At 51.6% G+C, this 23497-nt stretch overlaps 1 protein-coding gene and 1 long non-coding RNA gene across 2 annotated transcripts in view; both read right to left on the bottom strand.

Moving 5' to 3' along the window:
• Positions 1 to 3223: 3223 nt before the first annotated feature.
• Positions 3224 to 8737, bottom strand: LOC124006982. The gene is made up of 3 exons (XR_006833852.1): positions 8222 to 8737; positions 5758 to 6213; positions 3224 to 4093 (listed from the first exon to the last, which is right to left on the bottom strand). It is a non-coding gene; the product is annotated as an uncharacterized LOC124006982 (long non-coding RNA).
• A 4684-nt stretch (positions 8738 to 13421) lies between these two features.
• LOC124006666 (beta-adrenergic receptor kinase 2-like) overlaps positions 13422 to 23497 on the bottom strand; it is a 73485-nt gene continuing 63409 nt past the window's right edge. Inside the window, 1 exon segment of the mRNA XM_046316715.1 lies at positions 13422 to 13771. Within this exon segment, the coding sequence (XP_046172671.1) occupies positions 13610 to 13771 (162 nt within the window). The 3' untranslated portion in view covers positions 13422 to 13609.

Genomic DNA, 23497 nt, shown 5'->3' with positions numbered 1-23497 from the left:
TCCATAAGCTTTTCATCAAAACACAGGTTCCATTTCTCCAGGCCCACCCATAAGCTTTTCATCAAAACACAGGTTCCATTTCTCCAGGTCCACCCATAAGCTTTTCATCAAAACACAAGTTCCATTTCTCCAGGCCCATCCATAAGCTTTTCATCAAAACACAGGTTCCATTTCTCCAGGCCCATCCATAAGCTTTTCATCAAAACACAGGCAGGGTGGCCTCTTTTGTTATTGTTTCAATTAAGGATTCCAGCTTTAGAGGCACCACAAGATGTGTTTGATGTTAATCATTAACAGGGAGACATTCTTCTATAGTTAATTAAGCACTGTATATTTGTCCCAACATGATTTATCATTGTTTTTGTGGAGAAGATTTCAGTCATAGGTGAGATTTCCTGGTTGTGATTCTAATCTGTATTCTCAGTATTATTCTCACAGCACAACTAAACAGAGATTACCAGGGTTTATGTCTCAGGAGATTAAACTCTGATATGCATCCCTAATCTCTGATCCCTGTGTATGTGTGTGTGTGTGTCAATCAAATCAAATGTATTTATAAAGCCCTTTTAACATCAGCCGATGTCACAAAGTGCTATACAGGAACCCAGCCTAAAACCCCAAACAGTAAGCAATGCAGATGTAGAAGCATGGTATGTGTGTGTGTGTGTGTACCAGGGTTCATGGGATGTGTGTGTGAGTATATGAAAATCTAAAAGGATTAATGCTGGCTAGATGACCTAGTCCGGGTATTCTCAAACTGGGGTATTGAGAGTAAGCCAAATAAAAATGTGATTCACATTAAAAATAATAATAATAATAAATATATATATATATATAAAATAAAAAACATTTTCAAACAGTACATTTACATTTTCCAACGGGGCTATACATTTGGGTGAGTCCCCCCCCCCCGCCTGAGTAGCCTTGTTTCAACTGGCAAAAATAAAAGGAACCATTATAGTGTTCAGTGAAATAACAACACAATGTCAAATACAGGTAGCCTAGACACATAATTAACATCCAATCACATTAACCGTTACTCTCTCACGGGAAACCTTTACTCTTGGGCAGACATTTAGAAATTAAACATGACAATTTGAAAAATAAGCCACAGGAGTTTTCTGAGCGAGAATAAAGATGAATTTCGAGTAGTAAGACATGTATAAATGTAACAGATACCATTAATAAGAAGGGCCTAGAAACATCTTTTATGGTGAGCTACCGAGTGGCTAGGACAGGCAAGCCCCATACTATAGTAGAGGACTTCATTCTTCCTGCTACTGCAGATATGGCTGGGACAATGCTGGGGACCGAGTGGCTAGGACAGGCAAGCCCCTTACTATAGTAGAGGACTTCATTCTTCCTGCTGCTGCGGATATGGCCGGGACAATGCTGGGGACCGAGTGGCTAGGATAGGCAAGCCCCTTACTATAGTAGAGGACTTCATTCTTCCTGCTGCTGCGGATATGGCTGGGACAATGCTGGGGACCGAGTGGCTAGGATAGGCAAGCCCCTTACTATAGTAGAGGACTTCATTCTTCCTGCTGCTGCAGATATGGCTGGGACAATGCTGGGGACCGAGTGGCTAGGACAGGCAAGCCCCTTACTATAGTAGAGGACTTCATTCTTCCTGCTGCTGCGGATATGGCTGGAACAATGCTGGGGGAAAAGGCCCAAAAAACTATACAGACAATGCCTTCATCAAACAACACTGTTCCACGATGCATCAGTGACATGGCAGAAGATGTTTTGAAACAATTACTGCTTCGCATACAAGCCAGTCAATTATATGCGCTACAGCTGGAGGAGTCAACAGACGTGGCGGGCCTGGCACAGCTCCTGGTATACGTCCATTCCGTTTATGGGGGTCAATTAAGGAAGACATCCTCTTCTGCAAACCCCTGGAAACCAGGACAAGAGGAGAGTATATTTTTAAAGTACTGGACAGCTTTGTGAAATCAAATGGACTTTTATGGTCAAGATGTGTTGGTATCCTTACTGATGGCGCAAAAGCCATGACAGGGAGACATAGTGGAATGGTAACGCAAGCAGTTGCTCCCGACGCCACTTTGTTACACTGCAGCGTCCACCGAGAGGCTCTTGCTGCCAAGGGAATGCCTGACAGCTTGAAAGACATTTTGGACACTACAGTGAAAATGGTTAACTTTGTTAAAGACAAGGCCCCTGAAATCTCGTGTATTTCCCACATTATGCAATGATATGGGTTGCGGCCATGTCACACGTTTACAACATACAGAAGTGCGCTGGTTATCAAGGGACAAAGTATTGCCAAGTGCTAAATGGCATATATTATTTATATTATAAGTTTACATTTTTTTTAATTGAGAGGCGAGCTTAAAGGTTTCTTTACTGACCATCATTTTCACTTGTCTGACCCCTTGTATGATGACGAGTTTCTCACACGACTGGCCTGTCTGGGTGATGTTTTTACTCGCCTAAATAATCTGAATCTAGGATTACAGGGACTCTCTGCAACTATATTCAATGTGTGGGACGAAATTGAGGCTATGACTAAGAAGTTGAAGCTCTTTTCTGTCTGTATTAACAAGGACAACACATGTCTTTCCATCGTTTTCTGATTTTTTTTGTGCAAATGAACTCAAGCTTACGGACAATGTCAAATGTGATATAGCGAAGCACCTGAGTGAGCTGGGTGCGCAATTACGCAGGTACTTTCCCGAAACTGGATTCGTTATCCCTTTTATGCCCTGCCTCCAGTCCACTTACCGATATCTGAAGAATTAAATTGAATTTAAATCAGAAGCCACTGCCAGATTTCTGGATAGGGCTGCGCTCAGTTTCTTGTCTTGGCAAATCGCGCTTTTAAGACACTGATGCCCTTTGCAACCACGTACCTGTGTGAGAGTGGATTCTCGGCCCTCACTAGCATGAAAACTAAATACAGGCACAGACTGTGGGTGGAAAATGATTTAAGACTGAGACTCTCTCCAATACAACCCAACATTGCAGTGTTATGTGCATCCTTTCAAGCACACCCTTCTCATCAACCTGTGGTGAGTTATTCACCATTTTTGATGAACAAATAAGGTTTTATATGTAAGATGGATAAATAAAGAGCAAAATGATATATTATTATTGCTTTATTATTTGTGCCCTGGTCCTATATGAGCTCTTTGTCACTTCCCACGAGCCGGGTTGTGACAAAAACTCACAATTATTTTTATGTTTAATAAATGTATCGTATAGTGTGTGTGTGGCAGGCTTACAATGACTACAAAAAAACAACATTTGAGAGTGTGCTGACCCTGGTGCTAGAGGGGGTACAGCTGGAGGTTGAATGTTTGAAGGGGCACGGGACTATAAGTTTGGGAACCACCTCTCTAGCCTAAGGACTCACACTAAATGCTTCCACTGCTCTGCCGTTCGCTACATACTACATAGTCTGAGACTGCCGTCATCGAAGTGGTCCGGAGTGACGAGGCGCGCTGTACAAAACAAAGTCACCAGCGATCGGATATTCTTTAAAGCAATCAGAGAATGGAAGCCCGTGAAAAATTTCCCACCCGCCGCTTCAGCCACGTGTGTTCTGGCTCCCGCAGTACACAGGGTCGGAAAAGTAGTGCTGAAGCCGGGTGTGTTCTGGCTCCCTCAGTACGCAGGGTCGGAAAAGTAGTGCTGAAGCCGGGTGTGTTCTGGCTCCCTCAGTACGCAGGGTCGGAAAAGTAGTGCTGAAGCCGGGTGTGTTCTGGCTCCCGCAGTACGCAGGGTCGGAAAAGTAGTGCTGAAGCCGGGTGTGTTCTGGCTCCCGCAGTACGAAGCGTCAGAAAAGTAGTGTTGAAGCCGGGTGTGTTCTGGCTCCCGCAGTACAAAGGGTCGGAAAAGTAGTGCTGAAGCCGGGTGTGTTCTGGCTACCGCAGTACGCAGGGTCGGAAAAGTAGTGCTGAAGCCGGGTGTGTTCTGGCTCCCGCAGTACGAAGGGTCGGAAAAGGAGTGCTGAAGCCGGGTGCCATTAACACGCCGACCAATCCCACACAACACATACAGGGAACCACACGACAATACCACCACTTACCCAGGCGAAAGCCCTCCTTGTGGACCACACATCCCTCACCTGGCAGAGAGGAGAGGAGAGGAGAGGAGAGGAGAGAGAGAGAGAGAGAGAGAGAGAGAGAGAGAGAGAGAGAGAGAGAGAGAGAGAGAGAGAGAGAGAGAGAGAGAGAGAGAGAGAGAGAGAGAGAGAAAGAAAGCAGGAGAGCCAGAGAAAGAAAGCCGGAGAGCCAGAGAACGAGAGAGAGAGAAAGAGAGAAACCTGTTTCTCAAAACCTGTTCACAAACCAGTTCTACTAACACACTGAAGCCTCAGGACCAGAACATCCAATCAAATCAGAATAAACCAAATTACAACACAAATTACAACACAGTCAAAACAAAACGACATTGCTTACTGGGAAACGCAAGCACAAGCACAAAGCAAAATGCAGTGCGATCTGGCCCTAAATCGACAGTACACCGTGGCTAACTATTTTACCATGGTTACTGATCAAAACCTTGAAAAAGTACAGGCTCAGCGAACAAATCCTGAATCCTTAACAGGAAATGTCCAAACAGCTGAGGGGAATTCAGGTCAGCCTGCGCAAACAAGGAACCGACAGGACAGGAACGGAACACAAAGGAAGAAATAGGGACTCTAATCAGGGAAAGGATCGGGAACAGGTGTGGGAAGACTAAATGATGATGCCATTGAGAAGGGTAGACACAGGAAAACCTGGCTCCCTGTATAGGAAAGGCTGTGCAACCACTGCACAACAGCAGAACCTGAGACGGAGCTGCATTTCCTGACAAAATGTCAAAAATATAAAACAATTAGAGTGTCATTTCCCCAAATTTGAAAACCCTTATTCAAGGTTTCAAAGACCCCTCTGATGAGAGTAGGCTACCAGTTTTGTTGGGGTAGGAGGCAGAGAGCTGTGGGTTGGCAGCGCACTACATTGCTGCCTGCCATAAGTTGAGGGACAGTGTCTTACAGACCAATCAACCTGCACATGTCCTCTACTGTATGCTTATTGTTATTGTTGAATGTATGGTTATTTTGACACTTGGTTATTGTTGTTGACAATTTTGATTCTCATTTTTATTATTATATTGTAAATATCCAAAATAAGCTTTGGCAATATGTACATTGTTACGTCATTCCAAAAAAGCAAATTGAATTTAATTGAATTGAGAGAAGAGAGCGAGAGAAAAAATAGAAAAGAGCGAGAAGAGAGAAGAAAGAAGAGAGAGAGAGAGAAAGAAAGAGAGAGAGAAGAAGGAGAGAAAAGAAAGAGAGAAGAACGAGAGAGATAGAGAGCGAGAGGAAAGAGAGAAAGGAGAGAGAGATGAGAAGAAAGAGAGAGAAAAGAAAGAGGTAGAGAAAAGAGCAAGAAAAGAAGAGAGAAGAAAGAGAGAAAATAAGAGAGAGAAGAAAGAGAGAGAGAGAGAGGAAAGAGAGAGAGGAAAGAGAGAAGAAAAAGAGAAGAGAGATTTAGCGAAAGAAAGCGTGAGAAAAAGAAAGAGAAGGAGGCGGGGGGAGAAAGAGAAATGCAAAATTGAGTGTTCTTTAGAAGGTGAATGTTCCACTGTGTGTATGTTCCCGGAAGCTACATGAAGAAAAAAAAACAGTGCACGACTCATGCCAGATAAACCGAGTGCCTTTGCGATGCCCCAGTGCAGCAGGTTTGCATAGCACACATACGGTACGTACATGTCTTAGGACATGACCACGTGACATAATACCTCTCCTGTTCTGTTGCCACTCTATCACTCCCTCTTTCTTCTTCTCCCCTTCTTTCTGCTCATCTTTCTTTACTTCCATCTTTGGCATCTTGACATCATTTGTCACCTTTTCTTTCCCTGACTTCACTTCCTGCCCCTGCTTCAACAGCTCAGTTTTCATTTCCTGTTTCTGCTTCGGTTGCTCTGTTGTAATTTCCTGTTTCTGCTTCAGCTGCTCTGATTTCCTGTTTCTGTGGCCGCTTCCTGTTTGGCTGTCTCCCCCAGGGGTGGGCTCTTGAGTTGGTGCGAGAGGACTCGCCAGGGCGTGGAGGACTTGAGATCTGATTGGTTGGAGTGGCGGCCTCGCTCTCCGTTGACCAACTGCTCGTTTCGCAGGGCCATCTCGGCCTCTAGGATTGGTGGAGTCTGATCTGGGAGGAGAAACTGCTGCGGCAGGCTGTCACTCAGTTTACTGTGCTGGAAAGAAACAAGATGGACGCCACCACAGTACATAAAAACACAAGGCAACGTGCTGCCTTTACATGACCATTGCCTTACTTTCTATCGTCGACTGACTGACTGTATTTTCACTAGAGGCGAAAAAACGCAATTGAGTTAATTGCAGGATTTGCTGTGATTAAATGCAAGCTCCGAATTTGTTAAACTTGAGCTGTGATTTAAGATTGTTCATACAAAAAGCATCACTGTCGTTCTTTTAGCTGTATAGAATTTGGGACGTTTTCAAGTGCATTTTAAACACTTTCAGACACCGCGATTAGTAAAATCAAATCCACAAAGATGTTAACGAGTTAACGGATTAACTCTGACAGCCCTAGTTGTTTTCACAGCATGTATTTGGAACTGGGCCACAAACCAGACTCAGATTTACTGTTAGAAAAAGGCCCAATACAGTCTACAGAACAGGCTCAGCGGCTATATACACTGTGACAGCAGTTTAGCTCAGACTCGCACGCATGCACACACGCTAGTGTGGAAGAGCAAATATCCTCTACGTCTACGACTGCAGTTCAGTTTCCTCTCGCCCACTAAACAGGTGTGAAATAACGCGGTGAATTACTGACACATTTCAACTGTATGTAATAAGTCCCGATCTAATCTATGACAGGTTTACTCCTGATTCATTAATAACAGAGGTGGTATGGTCAGTTTAGACCTGCTGTTACTGTGGAGACGAAGAGGACAGGAAGGACAATAGGACCACTCTCCCGTCCTCTGCTCAGGGGTGGTCGAAACAGGTTACTCATCCATTTGAATGATAATACATACTGCAGTAGAATATAGGAACTGAAAAAAAGAGATGGGTGATGGAGAGGGGAGCGTGTGGTGCTCTGGTTTCTGTGTGCACGCACAGGAGTGGATGTGTTTGCAGACGGGACCATTCAAAGCAGTGTGGGACATACAGTAGACGACACAAAGAATGACGTATCCAATACACATACGGGCTGATCGTTCTCGAATACACACAACATGAAGACTCATTAGAACACACAGAGGACCATTCCAGAACACAGAGTGAGGACCATTCCAGACTATTCTAGAACACACAGAGTGAGGACCATTCCAGACCATTCTAGAACACAGAGTGAGGACCATTCTAGAACACACAGAGTGAGGACCATTCTAGAACACACAGAGTGAGGACCATTCCAGAACACACAGAGTGAGGACCATTCCAGAACAGTAATGCCTCGTGCCACATCATCTCTGCACCTCCCTTCTGCTCCCAGAGCTTTAAGGGAGAGGACAGCGCCATGACAACTGCTGCTGGGGGAGGGGTCAAACAGTCAGAGGTCAGCCAGATGTGATGTCAGAGTGGGGGGGCGGGACACCGCAGAAACGGTGATACAACATGAGGATGGAGAGAAACAGGAATGAGGGAAAGAAAGTCTCGAGGACAGTCTCGAGGCAACATCACGCCACGCAGCCTATCCATCTCCGAGAGCGATGTAGGTTAGCAGGACAGACAACTATCTTAAGAGACTTATACTTCAGTGTTTGTACTTCAGTTGATTCACCATAACACGTTCCTGGGCGATATGTAAGCAACCGCTGAACAGTGCCAGATGTAACCGTGGCGACATGACGCAGTGTCAACGGCACGTTCGCCGGAACAGGGGCTCAACTCCAGTGGTTTCCAAGCGTCTCCCGCCTGAATCAATCCCAGTTTTTCTTGTGACCCACCTAATCAACACAACTGTGTCATTACAGTAGCTACAACCCGGTTAGAATTGGCCATGACCTTATCCAGTCTATGTAGGTGGCAAAGTCACACTAGGGCAGCTACTGTAACCCAGGCCCTCTCCTTTGTCCTCCCTCTCCCCTTCTCGCTTTTCTCTTCCCCCTCTTATCCTTTTCCCTCAGTCCCCCCGGGATTTATAAATAAAGTTAGAGAACAAACACGGTTCTCACAAACTATTCTCTGGCATGTCACAGAAATACAAACTAAAACGCATAACTCGCGTACCTTTATGACGGTGTATAATCCCAATCCCGCGGAGGGCAAAGTGAGAGGCTCACTGTCCCACCGTCAAACAGAAACACGCACGAGCCGGGCACCCAACAAAGCAGTCAGAAATAAGAGTGACAGACGTCATCTCTCTCGCTCGAGGCAGCTTTTGCTTGCCAAAATATGGCGCCATAAATAGTGGGACGGGGGGACGTATGGGATACTACCCTGTTAGGAAAACGGGGTAAATGAGAAGGGAGAGAGAAATTACAGCTGGAGGGGAAGCAATAAGGGTAAGAAAATGTTGTAGCAATCTAACATTCACCCTGTGTCTTTAATTTGCCTCAGGCTAAAACCCTAGGCCAAAACAAACCAACAGATGACTAGCATACAAAAACAGAGGCGAGAGGGGAAAGCTGGAATGTGCTGGTAGTCTACTGGGATATGGACCTACGAGTGATGGATTATTGTTGATATTGGACGAGTGAAAACGCACACAATAACGCAAAAGTCCAGTCCACAGCAACAGCGCGGAAAAGCCTTGTATTTCCGTCTTGAGGGGTCGTCGGCTGTCGCTCCAACCTGACAGCTGCAGCTGAGGGGGAGAAGAAGCCTCACGGAAAAAGTAAGATGGCTGGAGGGGGGGTGAGAGAGAAAAGTAGGGGAGGGAAAGGGGGTGAGAAAATATGAGGAAGGGAGAAGAGCTAGGGGAAGTTGAGAGGAGGGGGACAGAAGCGGTGGGGGAAGGGGGAGGAAAGAGGGCTGGGACCCCGGACCTATCCCGTAGGTTTGTCTCTAGATGTATTTGATGTTGAATTATTATCAGCAAACGGTCCAGTGTCTGAGCCTCAGTCTTTCTTAAACATTTCTTAATGTTTTTAAATTGAAAACTTGGACTAGAACAGCGATTCGTTTAACCAAACGTATTTAATAAACTGGATGATATGGGAAGAAACTGTCACTCGACGGTTGGCTGCGGTTACCACCGTATTTCTAAAGAACAAACATTACACCATGTTAACATTTGAACATGAGAACTCATTGACATTCATACCTCCCTCTTGATATCACGACACACTATGTAGTGCACTAAAGTAGTGTCCCAACAGGTCAACAAACCACACGTCACACAAAGCAACACGGACAAAAGAAAATGATGTATTTATTTCTGAACTGTTTTATATAAGCAGTCCAACACATAATGCTCCTAGCAGTCTTAAAAACAACATGACAAAATTCATTCAAACAAAATGGAATGACAATAATCATTTAATAATATTACCAATGACAGTAATCATCATGACTGTAATGGTAATAGTAACCCAACGCCAGTAGTATTTGCGTTTTGTTTGTGGCACGTGTCAAATCATTTGTCTGGCGGTGTGTAAAACCGGAGTATTCTACAGCGAGAGCCCAGGCGCGAGCTCGTAGACAGAGGCCGCTAGCCCCCCCCCCAAAAAAAAACACGCAATAAATATGAAGAGAGCAAGAGTCCGGGTATTCAAAAAATAATAATCTGGCAATTTGCAGGTATGATAGCTAAAGTCTTTATGTGCAAAGATCCAAAGTGTTCACCACAAACAGATTTACACACTTCAAAACCCCAACGCTCACACAGAGCATCCTCATCCGTCCGAAGAGCGTCTCTACATCGTGAAATCTTCTTAAATAAACCTAGAGCATTTGTCATTTAATATACACACATATATTCATTCATATATATATATATATACTTCAATTTTTTGTTAGTTTTTCTCTTCTTCCTATATGCCGCCCCTTTTCATTGTTTTGTTGTCAAGCTTGTGTGTAGATGTTTGACAAGAACATCTACACTAAATAAAACACTGACAAGCGATTGGAATGCAGCGCACACACACACACTCATGCTTGTACACACAACGCACACACACACACACACACTCATGCTTGTACACACACACACACACACTCATGCTTGTACACACACACACACACACACACACACACACACACACACACACACACACACACACACACACACACACACACACACACACACACACACACACACACACACACACACACACACACACACACACACACACACACACACACACTTGTACACACAACGCACACACACTCATGCTTGTACACACAACGCACACACACTCATGCTTGTACACACAACGCACACACACTCATGCTTGTACACACAACGCACACACACTGAATAGACCCATTACAACCAAGCCCTGTGTGTGTGTGACAATTGGAGGTGCTGAAAGGCAGATTCACTCCATGCTGACACACACACACACACACACACACACACACACACACACACACACACACACACACACACACACACACACACACACACACACACACACACACACACACACACACACACACACACACACACACACACACACACACACACACACACACACACACTTCTATTCCACATCCCCAGTTCGGTCACAGTTTTGTACCCTTTAAAAAAGACCCACTCCTCAGATTCAAACGGTTGAGAGTGTGTGTGTGTGGCCAGAGGCTGGTGCTGTGAGGGGTCCGTCCCCACAGGGGCCTGTTCAGATAGGAGGATTCTCATTGGTCCAGAACAGTCAGTCAATCAGAATCAATCAGCGACAGGTATTTGGCACATTGAACATGGAGTAACACATTAGGTTAAAAAGGTCAGACAGAACCCCATTCGTTTTGGTTTAACAAGAAGAAAACGCCCTGATGAGGTATCTCTCTAAAACGACATCACTTCCCCTGACTGACCTGTGTAGGCCTCTTAGAATATCAACAACCCCCCCCCCCCCCTAACACATAAACCCTCCTCTACCCCCCCCAGCCACACATGCAGGTCACAGCTGTGGAAACGCACAGATATATATCACAGATGAGGAACCTTCTACTGCATGGAGGGGGGACACACACCACCCTCTGAAAAACCCTGAAATTAAAATTGAGTGAACAAATCCTTCTCTCTTTTCAACAACCAGCTGCGCTTTCATGTCCCTCGGTTAAACGGCCGTGTCACGGCTGCAGCCACAGCAGCACATGCGGGTTCTCCTCACATATAAAGCCAGAGAGGATTGTGGGCCTACCATTCTGGGTCACATTCAAAAATAAATCTATAGGTTCAAACCAGACTGAAGGGGACTAACAGATTCGGGTTCCGGTCGCCGTCTGCTCCAAACGTTAAAACACCCTGCGTCACCTACCACCTCTCTCTCTCTCTCTCTCTCTCTCTCTCTACACTGACCTACTTATACAGCCAATCCTGTGTGTGTGTGTGATCTACATCTGGAAAGCTGCGGCGTACACATTAGGGCCGCCCTGACACAATTACAACTTCTCATACAGCAAAGTCTCCGGCCCTGCTGGGGTTCAAAACTCACATACTGTCCCCGCTCTGAGGTACGCATACTGTGTCCGCTCTGAGTACGCATACTGTCTGTCCCCGCTCTGAGTACGCATACTGTCCCCGCTCTGAGGTACGCATACTGTCCCCGCTCTGAGGTACGCATACTGTCCCCGCTCTGAGGTACGCATACTGTCCCCGCTCTGAGGTACGCATACTGTCCCCGCTCTGAGGTACGCATACTGTCCCCGCTCTGAGGTACGCATACTGTCCCCGCTCTGAGGTACGCATACTGTCCCCGCTCTGAGGTACGCATACTGTCTGTCCCCACTCTGAGTACGCATACTGTCCCCGCTCTGAGGTACGCATACTGTCCCCGCTCTGAGGTACGCATACTGTCTGTCCCCGCTCTGAGGTACGCATACTGTCCCCGCTCTGAGTACGCATACTGTCCCCGCTCTGAGGTACGCATACTGTGTCCGCTCTGAGTACGCATACTGTCCCCGCTCTGAGGTACGCATACTGTGTCCGCTCTGAGTACGCATACTGTCCCCGCTCTGAGGTACGCATACTGTGTCCGCTCTGAGTACGCATACTGTCCCCGCTCTGAGTACGCATACTGTCTGTCCCCGCTCTGAGGTACGCATACTGTGTCCGCTTTGAGTACGCATACTGTCCCCGCTCTGAGGTACGCATACTGTCCCCGCTCTGAGGTACGCATACTGTCCCCGCTCTGAGGTACGCATACTGTCCCCGCTCTGAGGTACGCATACTGTCCCCGCTCTGAGGTACGCATACTGCCAGGTGAATGAAAGCCGCCCCCCCCCCCTCAAAGTCAAAACGGTTACCAAGATCCGTGCACGAGCTGCATCGGAGAGGTTTGTCCACGGCGACAAGAGTTCCGTGCCACAGAGAGTTCTGTATCCGGGGGGGTGCCTGCTTTCAAAACGGGTCCTCCTGGATGCTCAGGTGACTCAAGTAAATATTGACATTGGCACTTTATGCATTTCACTGACGGAGGGATGGAGGAGACGGAGAGATGGAGGAGAAGAGGGTCAAAGTCTCTTCAAAAAGTCAAAGCCGTCATCTTTCTCTCCTTCGTCGTTCTCTGTGGAAGGAATGAAACCTGCTGCCAACCTCTATGGCCCCAACTCTGGACACACACACACTTACACACGAGCAGTTCACTGCCATTCTCTCGGGTTTATCCCGGCAGGTGTCTCTGCTTCCTTGTCCTCCTCCCACCATCTTTCCACTTCTCTCCCCTCCACTCAGTCTCTCCTTTCCCCTCTTCATGAGCTCACAGGAGAGGAACGTTATTGGTCCGGCCCCTCTCTCCAAGCGATGCCATTGGTCCAGATACTCACCACCTGCTTTAGGTCCCCGCCCCTCCACTACAGCCAGCCAATCCGGTGGAGAGCGGCCCGGCAGGTGCGTGTGGCTCGGGTCCAGTCTCAAGACGAGGCTGGGGGGGATTGAGGGACAGAGGGAGGGGTGGAGAGAAGAGGAGGAAGAGGTGGGGACAGGTGACCTAGTCTTCCCTCTCCTACTCGGACTGGCGTTTGCTGCTCTGCCGGGTTCAGCTGGTGTGTGCGCGCGTGTGTGTGTGCGTGAGGTTGGCTGTGTGGAATGCTGGTCCATTGGGGGCGAGAGGAAGAGGGATGCGGGGCATCGCTCCAGGGTGCGGTCGGAGAGGGAAGGCCCTCTGGTTCTCTTTAGGTACACGCATGGTCCGAGGGTACGTTTTTGCCTTTCAGTGTGTGTGTATGTGTGTGTGTGTGTGTGTGTGAGAACAGAGGAGAGCGGCTGGCAGGTTTGGTCCATACACACTCCAGAGTGAGAGTGTGGGGCTTTATTGTGTGTGTGTGTCTAGGACTTGGGGCTGTGGCGGGTGGGTTCATAGGGGATGAGGTTATAGGATGTGGTGTGTGTAGGTGTGTGTGTAGGTGTGTGTGTGTTTGTGCGCGTGTGTGTCTAGGACTTGGGGCTGTGGCGGGCGGGTTCATAGGGGATGAGGTTATAGGATGTGGTGTGTGTAGGTGTGTGTGTGTGGCCTACAGGCCGTTGCTGTTGCGGTGTGTGAGAGGAGGTTTGGAGAACTCCACCACCCCAGCCCGACCCTTCCCGATGACCTTAGGGGCGCGACGCAGCAGCTTCTGAGCCTCAGTAAACGCATCGGTCAGCTCTTTCTTCCACTGGACAAACTCTGGGTCACTCTGCAGAGAGACAGAGATAAACATATTATTACACACACACACACACACACACACACACACACACACACACACACACACACACACACACACACACACACACACACACACACACACACACACACACACACACACACACACACACACACACACACACACACACACACCTTCCATTTGATTAACTTATAATAGAATAATTAATAATACATTAAAACAAAGTGAAATTTTATAAATATTCTGATTGCTTTCCCAAAACTCCCAGGTTTTTCAGAAATCCAGAGAGCGAGAGCCAGACAGAGCGAGAGCCAGACAGAGCGAGAGCCAGAGCGACAGAGCGAGAGCCAGAGCGACAGAGCGAGAGAGCCAGAGCGACAGAGCGAGAGACAGAGCGAGAGAGACAGAGCGAGAGAGACAGAGCGAGAGAGACAGAGCGAGAGAGACAGAGCGAGAGAGCGAGAGAGACAGACAGACAGAGCGAGAGCGACAGACAGACAGAGCGAGAGCGATAGACAGACAGAGCGAGAGCGACAGACAGAGCGAGAGCGACAGACAGACAGAGCGAGAGCGACAGACAGACAGAGCGAGAGCGACAGACAGACAGAGCGAGAGCGACAGACAGACAGAGCGAGAGCGACAGACAGACAGAGCGAGAGCGACAGACAGAGCGAGAGCGACAGACAGACAGAGCGAGAGCGACAGACAGACAGAGCGAGAGCGACAGACAGACAGAGCGAGAGCGACAGACAGACAGAGCGAGAGCGAGAGAGACAGACAGAGCGAGAGCGAGAGAGACAGACAGAGCGAGAGAGACAGACAGAGCGAGAGAGACAGACAGAGCGAGAGCGAGAGAGACAGACAGAGCGAGAGCGAGAGAGACAGACAGAGCGAGAGAGACAGACAGAGCGAGAGCGAGAGAGACAGACAGAGCGAGAGCGAGAGAGACAGACAGAGCGAGAGCGAGAGAGACAGACAGAGCGAGAGCGAGAGAGACAGACAGAGCGAGAGAGACAGACAGAGCGAGAGCGAGAGAGACAGACAGAGCGAGAGAGACAGACAGAGCGAGAGAGACAGACAGAGCGAGAGAGACAGACAGAGCGAGAGAGACAGACAGAGCGAGAGCGAGAGAGACAGACAGAGCGAGAGCGAGAGAGACAGACAGAGCGAGAGCGACAGACAGAGCGAGAGCGAGAGAGACAGACAGAGCGAGAGCGACAGATAGAGCGAGAGCGACAGACAGAGCGAGAGCGACAGACAGAGCGAGAGCGACAGACAGAGCGAGAGCGACAGACAGAGCGAGAGCGACAGAGCGAGAGCGAGAGAGACAGACAGAGAGCGAGAGAGACAGACAGAGCGAGAGAGACAGACAGAGAGAGAGAGCGAGAGAGACAGACAGAGAGAGCGAGAGCGACAGACAGAGCGAGAGCGACAGAGAGCGAGAGCGAGAGAGACAGACAGAGAGCGAGAGCGAGAGAGACAGACAGAGAGCGAGAGCGAGAGAGACAGACAGAGAGCGAGAGCGAGAGAGACAGACAGAGAGCGAGAGCGAGAGAGACAGACAGAGAGCGAGAGCGAGAGAGACAGACAGAGAGCGAGAGCGAGAGAGACAGACAGAGCGAGAGAGACAGACAGAGAGCGAGAGAGACAGACAGAGAGCGAGAGCGACAGACAGAGCGAGAGCGACAGACAGAGCGAGAGCGACAGACAGAGCGAGAGCGAGAGAGACAGACAGAGCGAGAGCGAGAGAGACAGACAGAGCGAGAGCGAGAGAGACAGACAGAGCGAGAGCGAGAGAGACAGACAGAGCGAGAGCGAGAGACAGACAGAGCGAGAGCGAGAGAGACAGACAGAGCGAGAGCGAGAGAGACAGACAGAGCGAGAGAGACAGACAGACCGAGAGCGAGAGAGACAGACAGACAGAGCGAGAGAGACAGACAGAGCGAGAGCGAGAGAGACAGACAGAGCGAGAGCGAGAGAGACAGACAGAGCGAGAGCGAGAGAGACAGACAGAGCGAGAGCGAGAGAGACAGACAGAGCGAGAGCGAGAGAGACAGACAGAGCGAGAGCGAGAGAGACAGACAGAGCGAGAGAGACAGACAGAGCGAGAGAGACAGACAGAGCGAGAGCGACAGACAGACAGAGCGACAGACAGACAGAGCGACAGACAGACAGAGCGAGAGACAGAGCGAGAGCGAGACAGAGCGAGAGAGACAGACAGAGCGAGAGAGACAGACAGAGCGAGAGAGACAGACAGAGCGAGAGCGAGAGAGACAGACAGAGCGAGAGCGAGAGAGACAGACAGAGCGAGAGCGAGAGAGACAGACAGAGCGAGAGCGAGAGAGACAGACAGAGCGAGAGCGAGAGAGACAGACAGAGCGAGAGCGAGAGAGACAGACAGAGCGAGAGCGAGAGAGACAGACAGAGCGAGAGCGAGAGAGACAGACAGAGCGAGAGCGAGAGAGACAGACAGAGCGAGAGCGAGAGAGACAGACAGAGCGAGAGTGAGAGAGACAGACAGAGCGAGAGCGAGAGAGACAGACAGAGCGAGAGAGACAGACAGAGCGAGAGACAGACAGAGCGAGAGCGAGAGCGAGACAGACAGAGCGAGAGCGAGACAGACAGAGCGAGAGAGACAGACAGAGCGAGAGCGAGAGCGAGACAGACAGAGCGAGAGCGAGACAGACAGAGCGAGAGAGACAGACAGAGCGAGAGAGACAGACAGAGCGAGAGAGACAGACAGAGCGAGAGCGAGAGAGACAGACAGAGCGAGAGCGAGAGAGACAGACAGAGCGAGAGCGAGAGAGACAGCGAGAGCGAGAGAGACAGACAGAGCGAGAGCGAGAGAGACAGACAGAGCGAGAGCGAGAGAGACAGACAGAGCGAGAGCGAGAGAGACAGCGAGAGCGAGAGAGACAGACAGAGCGAGAGCGAGAGAGACAGCGAGAGCGAGAGAGACAGACAGAGCGAGAGCGAGAGAGACAGACAGAGCGAGAGCGAGAGAGACAGACAGAGCGAGAGCGAGAGAGACAGACAGAGCGAGAGCGAGAGAGACAGACAGAGCGAGAGCGAGAGAGACAGACAGAGCGAGAGAGACAGACAGAGCGAGAGAGACAGACAGAGCGAGAGCGAGAGAGACAGAGCGAGAGCGAGAGAGACAGACAGAGCGAGAGACAGAGCGAGAGCGACAGACAGAGCGAGAGCGACAGACAGAGCGAGAGCGACAGACAGAGCGAGAGCGACAGACAGAGCGAGAGCGACAGACAGAGCGAGAGCGACAGACAGAGCGAGAGCGACAGACAGAGCGAGAGCGACAGACAGAGCGAGAGCGACAGACAGAGCGAGAGCGACAGACAGAGCGAGAGCGAGAGAGACAGCGAGAGCGAGAGAGACAGACAGAGCGAGAGCGAGAGAGACAGACAGAGCGAGAGCGAGAGAGACAGACAGAGCGAGAGCGAGAGAGACAGACAGAGCGAGAGCGAGAGAGACAGACAGAGCGAGAGCGAGAGAGACAGACAGAGCGAGAGCGAGAGAGACAGACAGAGCGAGAGCGAGAGAGACAGAGCGAGAGCGAGAGAGACAGAGCGAGAGCGAGAGACAGAGCGAGAGCGACAGACAGAGCGAGAGCGACAGACAGAGCGAGAGCGACAGACAGAGCGAGAGCGACAGACAGAGCGAGAGCGACAGACAGAGCGAGAGCGACAGACAGAGCGAGAGCGACAGACAGAGCGAGAGCGACAGACAGAGCGAGAGCGACAGACAGAGCGAGAGCGACAGACAGAGCGAGAGCGAGAGCGACAGACAGAGCGAGAGCGAGAGCGACAGACAGAGCGAGAGCGAGAGACAGACAGAGCGAGAGCGAGAGACAGACAGAGCGAGAGACAGACAGAGCGAGAGCGAGAGACAGACAGAGCGAGAGCGAGAGACAGACAGAGCGAGAGCGAGAGAGACAGACAGAGCGAGAGCGAGAGAGACAGACAGAGCGAGAGCGAGAGAGACAGACAGAGCGAGAGCGAGAGAGACAGACAGAGCGAGAGCGAGAGAGACAGACAGAGCGAGAGAGACAGACAGAGCGAGAGAGACAGACAGAGCGAGAGCGAGAGAGACAGACAGAGCGAGAGCGAGAGACAGACAGAGCGAGAGACAGACAGACAGAGCGAGAGACAGACAGACAGAGCGAGAGACAGAGCGAGAGAGACAGAGCGAGAGAGACAGAGCGAGAGAGCGAGAGAGACAGACAGACAGAGCGAGAGCGACAGACAGACAGAGCGAGAGCGACAGACAGAGCGAGAGCGACAGACAGAGCGAGAGCGACAGACAGACAGAGCGAGAGCGACAGACAGACAGAGCGAGAGCGACAGACAGACAGAGCGAGAGCGACAGACAGAGCGAGAGCGACAGACAGACAGAGCGAGAGCGACAGACAGACAGAGCGAGAGCGACAGACAGACAGAGCGAGAGCGACAGACAGACAGAGCGAGAGCGACAGACAGACAGAGCGAGAGCGACAGACAGAGCGAGAGCGACAGACAGACAGAGCGAGAGCGACAGACAGACAGAGCGAGAGCGACAGACAGAGCGAGAGCGACAGACAGAGCGACAGACAGAGCGAGAGAGACAGACAGAGCGAGAGCGAGAGAGACAGACAGAGCGAGAGCGAGAGAGACAGACAGAGCGAGAGAGACAGACAGAGCGAGAGCGAGAGAGACAGACAGAGCGAGAGCGAGAGAGACAGACAGAGCGAGAGCGAGAGAGACAGACAGAGCGAGAGAGACAGACAGAGCGAGAGCGAGAGAGACAGACAGAGCGAGAGCGAGAGAGACAGACAGAGCGAGAGCGAGAGAGACAGAGCGAGAGCGAGAGAGACAGACAGAGCGAGAGAGACAGACAGAGCGAGAGCGAGAGAGACAGACAGAGCGAGAGAGACAGACAGAGCGAGAGAGACAGACAGAGCGAGAGAGACAGACAGAGCGAGAGAGACAGACAGAGCGAGAGCGAGAGAGACAGACAGAGCGAGAGAGACAGACAGAGCGAGAGCGACAGACAGAGCGAGAGCGACAGACAGAGCGAGAGCGACAGACAGAGCGAGAGCGACAGACAGACAGAGCGAGAGCGAGAGAGACAGACAGAGCGAGAGAGACAGACAGAGCGAGAGCGAGAGAGACAGACAGAGCGAGAGCGAGAGAGACAGACAGAGCGAGAGCGAGAGAGACAGACAGAGCGAGAGAGACAGACAGAGCGAGAGCGAGAGAGACAGAGCGAGAGCGAGAGAGACAGACAGAGCGAGAGCGAGAGACAGACAGAGCGAGAGACAGACAGACAGAGCGAGAGAGACAGAGCGAGAGAGACAGAGCGAGAGAGACAGACAGACAGAGCGAGAGAGACAGACAGACAGAGCGAGAGCGACAGACAGACAGAGCGAGAGCGACAGACAGACAGAGCGAGAGCGACAGACAGACAGAGCGAGAGCGACAGACAGACAGAGCGAGAGCGACAGACAGACAGAGCGAGAGCGACAGACAGAGCGAGAGCGACAGACAGACAGAGCGAGAGCGACAGACAGAGCGAGAGCGACAGACAGAGCGAGAGCGACAGACAGAGCGACAGACAGAGCGAGAGAGAGCGAGAGAGACAGACAGAGCGAGAGCGAGAGAGACAGACAGAGCGAGAGCGAGGGAGACAGACAGAGCGAGAGAGACAGACAGAGCGAGAGCGAGAGAGACAGACAGAGCGAGAGCGAGAGAGACAGACAGAGCGAGAGAGACAGACAGAGCGAGAGCGAGAGCGAGAGAGACAGACAGAGCGAGAGCGAGAGAGACAGACAGAGCGAGAGCGAGAGAGACAGACAGAGCGAGAGCGAGAGAGACAGAGCGAGAGCGAGAGAGACAGACAGAGCGAGAGCGACAGAGCGAGAGCGAGAGAGACAGACAGAGCGAGAGAGACAGATAGAGCGAGAGAGACAGACAGAGCGAGAGAGACAGACAGAGCGAGAGCGACAGACAGAGCGAGAGCGACAGAGCGAGAGCGAGAGAGACAGACAGAGAGCGAGAGAGACAGACAGAGAGCGAGAGCGAGAGAGACAGACAGAGCGAGAGAGACAGACAGAGAGAGAGAGCGAGAGAGACAGACAGAGAGCGAGAGCGACAGACAGAGCGAGAGCGACAGAGCGAGAGCGAGAGAGACAGACAGAGAGCGAGAGCGAGAGAGACAGACAGAGAGCGAGAGAGACAGACAGAGAGCGAGAGCGAGAGAGACAGACAGACAGAGCGAGAGAGACAGACAGAGAGCGAGAGCGAGAGAGACAGACAGAGAGCGAGAGCGACAGACAGAGCGAGAGCGACAGACAGAGAGCGAGAGCGACAGACAGAGCGAGAGCGACAGACAGAGCGAGAGCGACAGACAGAGCGAGAGCGACAGACAGAGCGAGAGCGAGAGAGACAGACAGAGCGAGAGCGAGAGAGACAGACAGAGCGAGAGCGAGAGAGACAGACAGAGCGAGAGCGAGAGAGACAGAGCGAGAGCGAGAGAGACAGACAGAGCGAGAGCGAGAGAGACAGACAGAGCGAGAGCGAGAGAGACAGACAGAGCGAGAGCGAGAGAGACAGACAGAGCGAGAGCGAGAGAGACAGACAGAGCGAGAGCGAGAGAGACAGACAGAGCGAGAGCGAGAGAGACAGACAGAGCGAGAGCGACAGACAGAGCGAGAGCGACAGACAGAGCGAGAGCGACAGACAGAGCGAGAGCGAGAGAGACAGACAGAGCGAGAGCGAGAGAGACAGACAGAGCGAGAGCGAGAGAGACAGACAGAGCGAGAGCGAGAGACAGACAGAGCGAGAGCGAGAGAGACAGAGCGAGAGCGAGAGAGACAGACAGAGCGAGAGCGAGAGAGACAGACAGAGCGAGAGCGAGAGAGACAGACAGAGCGAGAGCGAGAGAGACAGACAGAGCGAGAGCGAGAGAGACAGACAGAGCGAGAGCGAGAGAGACAGACAGAGCGAGAGCGAGAGAGACAGACAGAGCGAGAGCGAGAGAGACAGACAGAGCGAGAGCGAGAGAGACAGACAGAGCGAGAGCGAGAGAGACAGACAGAGCGAGAGAGACAGACAGAGCGAGAGCGAGAGAGACAGACAGAGCGAGAGCGAGAGAGACAGACAGAGCGAGAGCGAGAGAGACAGACAGAGCGAGAGCGAGAGAGACAGACAGAGCGAGAGAGACAGACAGAGCGAGAGACAGACAGAGCGAGAGCGAGAGAGACAGACAGAGCGAGAGCGAGACAGACAGAGCGAGAGCGAGACAGACAGAGCGAGAGCGAGACAGACAGAGCGAGAGAGACAGACAGAGCGAGAGAGACAGACAGAGCGAGAGAGACAGACAGAGCGAGAGAGACAGACAGAGCGAGAGAGACAGACAGAGCGAGAGCGAGAGAGACAGAGCGAGAGCGAGAGAGACAGACAGAGCGAGAGCGAGAGAGACAGACAGAGCGAGAGCGAGAGAGACAGACAGAGCGAGAGCGAGAGAGACAGACAGAGCGAGAGCGAGAGAGACAGACAGAGCGAGAGCGAGAGAGACAGCGAGAGCGAGAGAGACAGACAGAGCGAGAGCGAGAGAGACAGACAGAGCGAGAGCGAGAGAGACAGACAGAGCGAGAGCGAGAGAGACAGACAGAGCGAGAGCGAGAGAGACAGACAGAGCGAGAGCGAGAGAGACAGACAGAGCGAGAGAGACAGACAGAGCGAGAGCGAGAGAGACAGACAGAGCGAGAGACAGAGCGAGAGACAGAGCGAGAGCGACAGACAGAGCGAGAGCGACAGACAGAGCGAGAGCGACAGACAGAGCGAGAGCGACAGACAGAGCGAGAGCGACAGACAGAGCGAGAGCGACAGACAGAGCGAGAGCGACAGACAGAGCGAGAGCGACAGACAGAGCGAGAGGGACAGACAGAGCGAGAGGGACAGACAGAGCGAGAGCGAGAGACAGACAGAGCGAGAGCGAGAGAGACAGACAGAGCGAGAGCGAGAGAGACAGACAGAGCGAGAGCGAGAGAGACAGACAGAGCGAGAGCGAGAGAGACAGACAGAGCGAGAGCGAGAGAGACAGACAGAGCGAGAGCGAGAGAGACAGACAGAGCGAGAGCGAGAGACAGACAGAGCGAGAGACAGACAGACAGAGCGAGAGCGAGAGACAGACAGACAGAGCGAGAGCGAGAGAGACAGACAGAGCGAGAGCGAGAGAGACAGAGCGAGAGCGAGAGAGACAGACAGAGAGCGAGAGAGACAGACAGAGCGAGAGCGAGAGAGACAGACAGAGCGAGAGCGAGAGAGACAGACAGAGCGAGAGCGAGAGAGACAGACAGAGCGAGAGCGAGAGAGACAGACAGAGCGAGAGCGAGAGAGACAGACAGAGCGAGAGCGAGAGAGACAGACAGAGCGAGAGCGAGAGACAGACAGAGCGAGAGACAGACAGAGAGCGAGAGCGAGAGAGACAGACAGAGAGCGAGAGAGACAGACAGAGCGAGAGCGAGAGAGACAGACAGAGCGAGAGCGAGAGAGACAGACAGAGCGAGAGCGAGAGAGACAGACAGAGCGAGAGCGAGAGAGACAGACAGAGCGAGAGCGAGAGAGACAGACAGAGCGAGAGCGAGAGAGACAGACAGAGCGAGAGCGAGAGAGACAGACAGAGCGAGAGCGAGAGACAGACAGAGCGAGAGACAGACAGACAGAGCGAGAGCGAGAGACAGACAGACAGAGCGAGAGCGAGAGAGACAGACAGAGCGAGAGCGAGAGAGACAGAGCGAGAGCGAGAGAGACAGACAGAGAGCGAGAGAGACAGACAGAGCGAGAGCGAGAGAGACAGACAGAGCGAGAGCGAGAGAGACAGACAGAGCGAGAGCGAGAGAGACAGACAGAGCGAGAGCGAGAGAGACAGACAGAGCGAGAGCGAGAGAGACAGACAGAGCGAGAGCGAGAGAGACAGACAGAGCGAGAGCGAGAGACAGACAGAGCGAGAGACAGACAGAGAGCGAGAGCGAGAGAGACAGACAGAGAGCGAGAGAGACAGACAGAGCGAGAGCGAGAGAGACAGACAGAGCGAGAGCGAGAGAGACAGACAGAGCGAGAGCGAGAGAGACAGACAGAGCGAGAGCGAGAGAGACAGACAGAGCGAGAGCGAGAGAGACAGACAGAGCGAGAGCGAGAGAGACAGACAGAGCGAGAGCGAGAGAGACAGACAGAGCGAGAGCGAGAGAGACAGACAGAGCGAGAGCGAGAGAGACAGACAGAGCGAGAGCGAGAGAGACAGACAGAGCGAGAGCGAGAGAGACAGACAGAGCGAGAGCGAGAGAGACAGACAGAGCGAGAGAGACAGACAGAGCGAGAGCGAGAGAGACAGACAGAGCGAGAGACAGACAGAGCGAGAGCGCGAGAGACAGAGAGCGAGAGCGAGAGAGACAGATAGAGCGAGAGCGAGAGAGACAGACAGAGCGAGAGAGACAGATAGAGCGAGAGCGAGAGAGACAGACAGAGCGAGAGAGACAGACAGAGCGAGAGAGACAGACAGAGCGAGAGAGACAGACAGAGCGAGAGACAGACAGAGAGCGAGAGCGCGAGAGACAGAGAGCGAGAGCGAGAGAGACAGATAGAGCGAGAGAGACAGACAGAGCGAGAGAGACAGACAGAGCGAGAGAGACAGACAGAGCGAGAGAGACAGACAGAGCGAGAGAGACAGACAGAGCGAGAG

Source organism: Oncorhynchus gorbuscha, linkage group LG20 (assembly GCF_021184085.1).
Source record: "Oncorhynchus gorbuscha isolate QuinsamMale2020 ecotype Even-year linkage group LG20, OgorEven_v1.0, whole genome shotgun sequence".
Lineage (NCBI taxonomy): Eukaryota > Metazoa > Chordata > Actinopteri > Salmoniformes > Salmonidae > Oncorhynchus > Oncorhynchus gorbuscha.
Note: the sequence above shows the minus strand (reverse complement) of the source record. Positions and strands in the feature narration are given on the sequence as shown.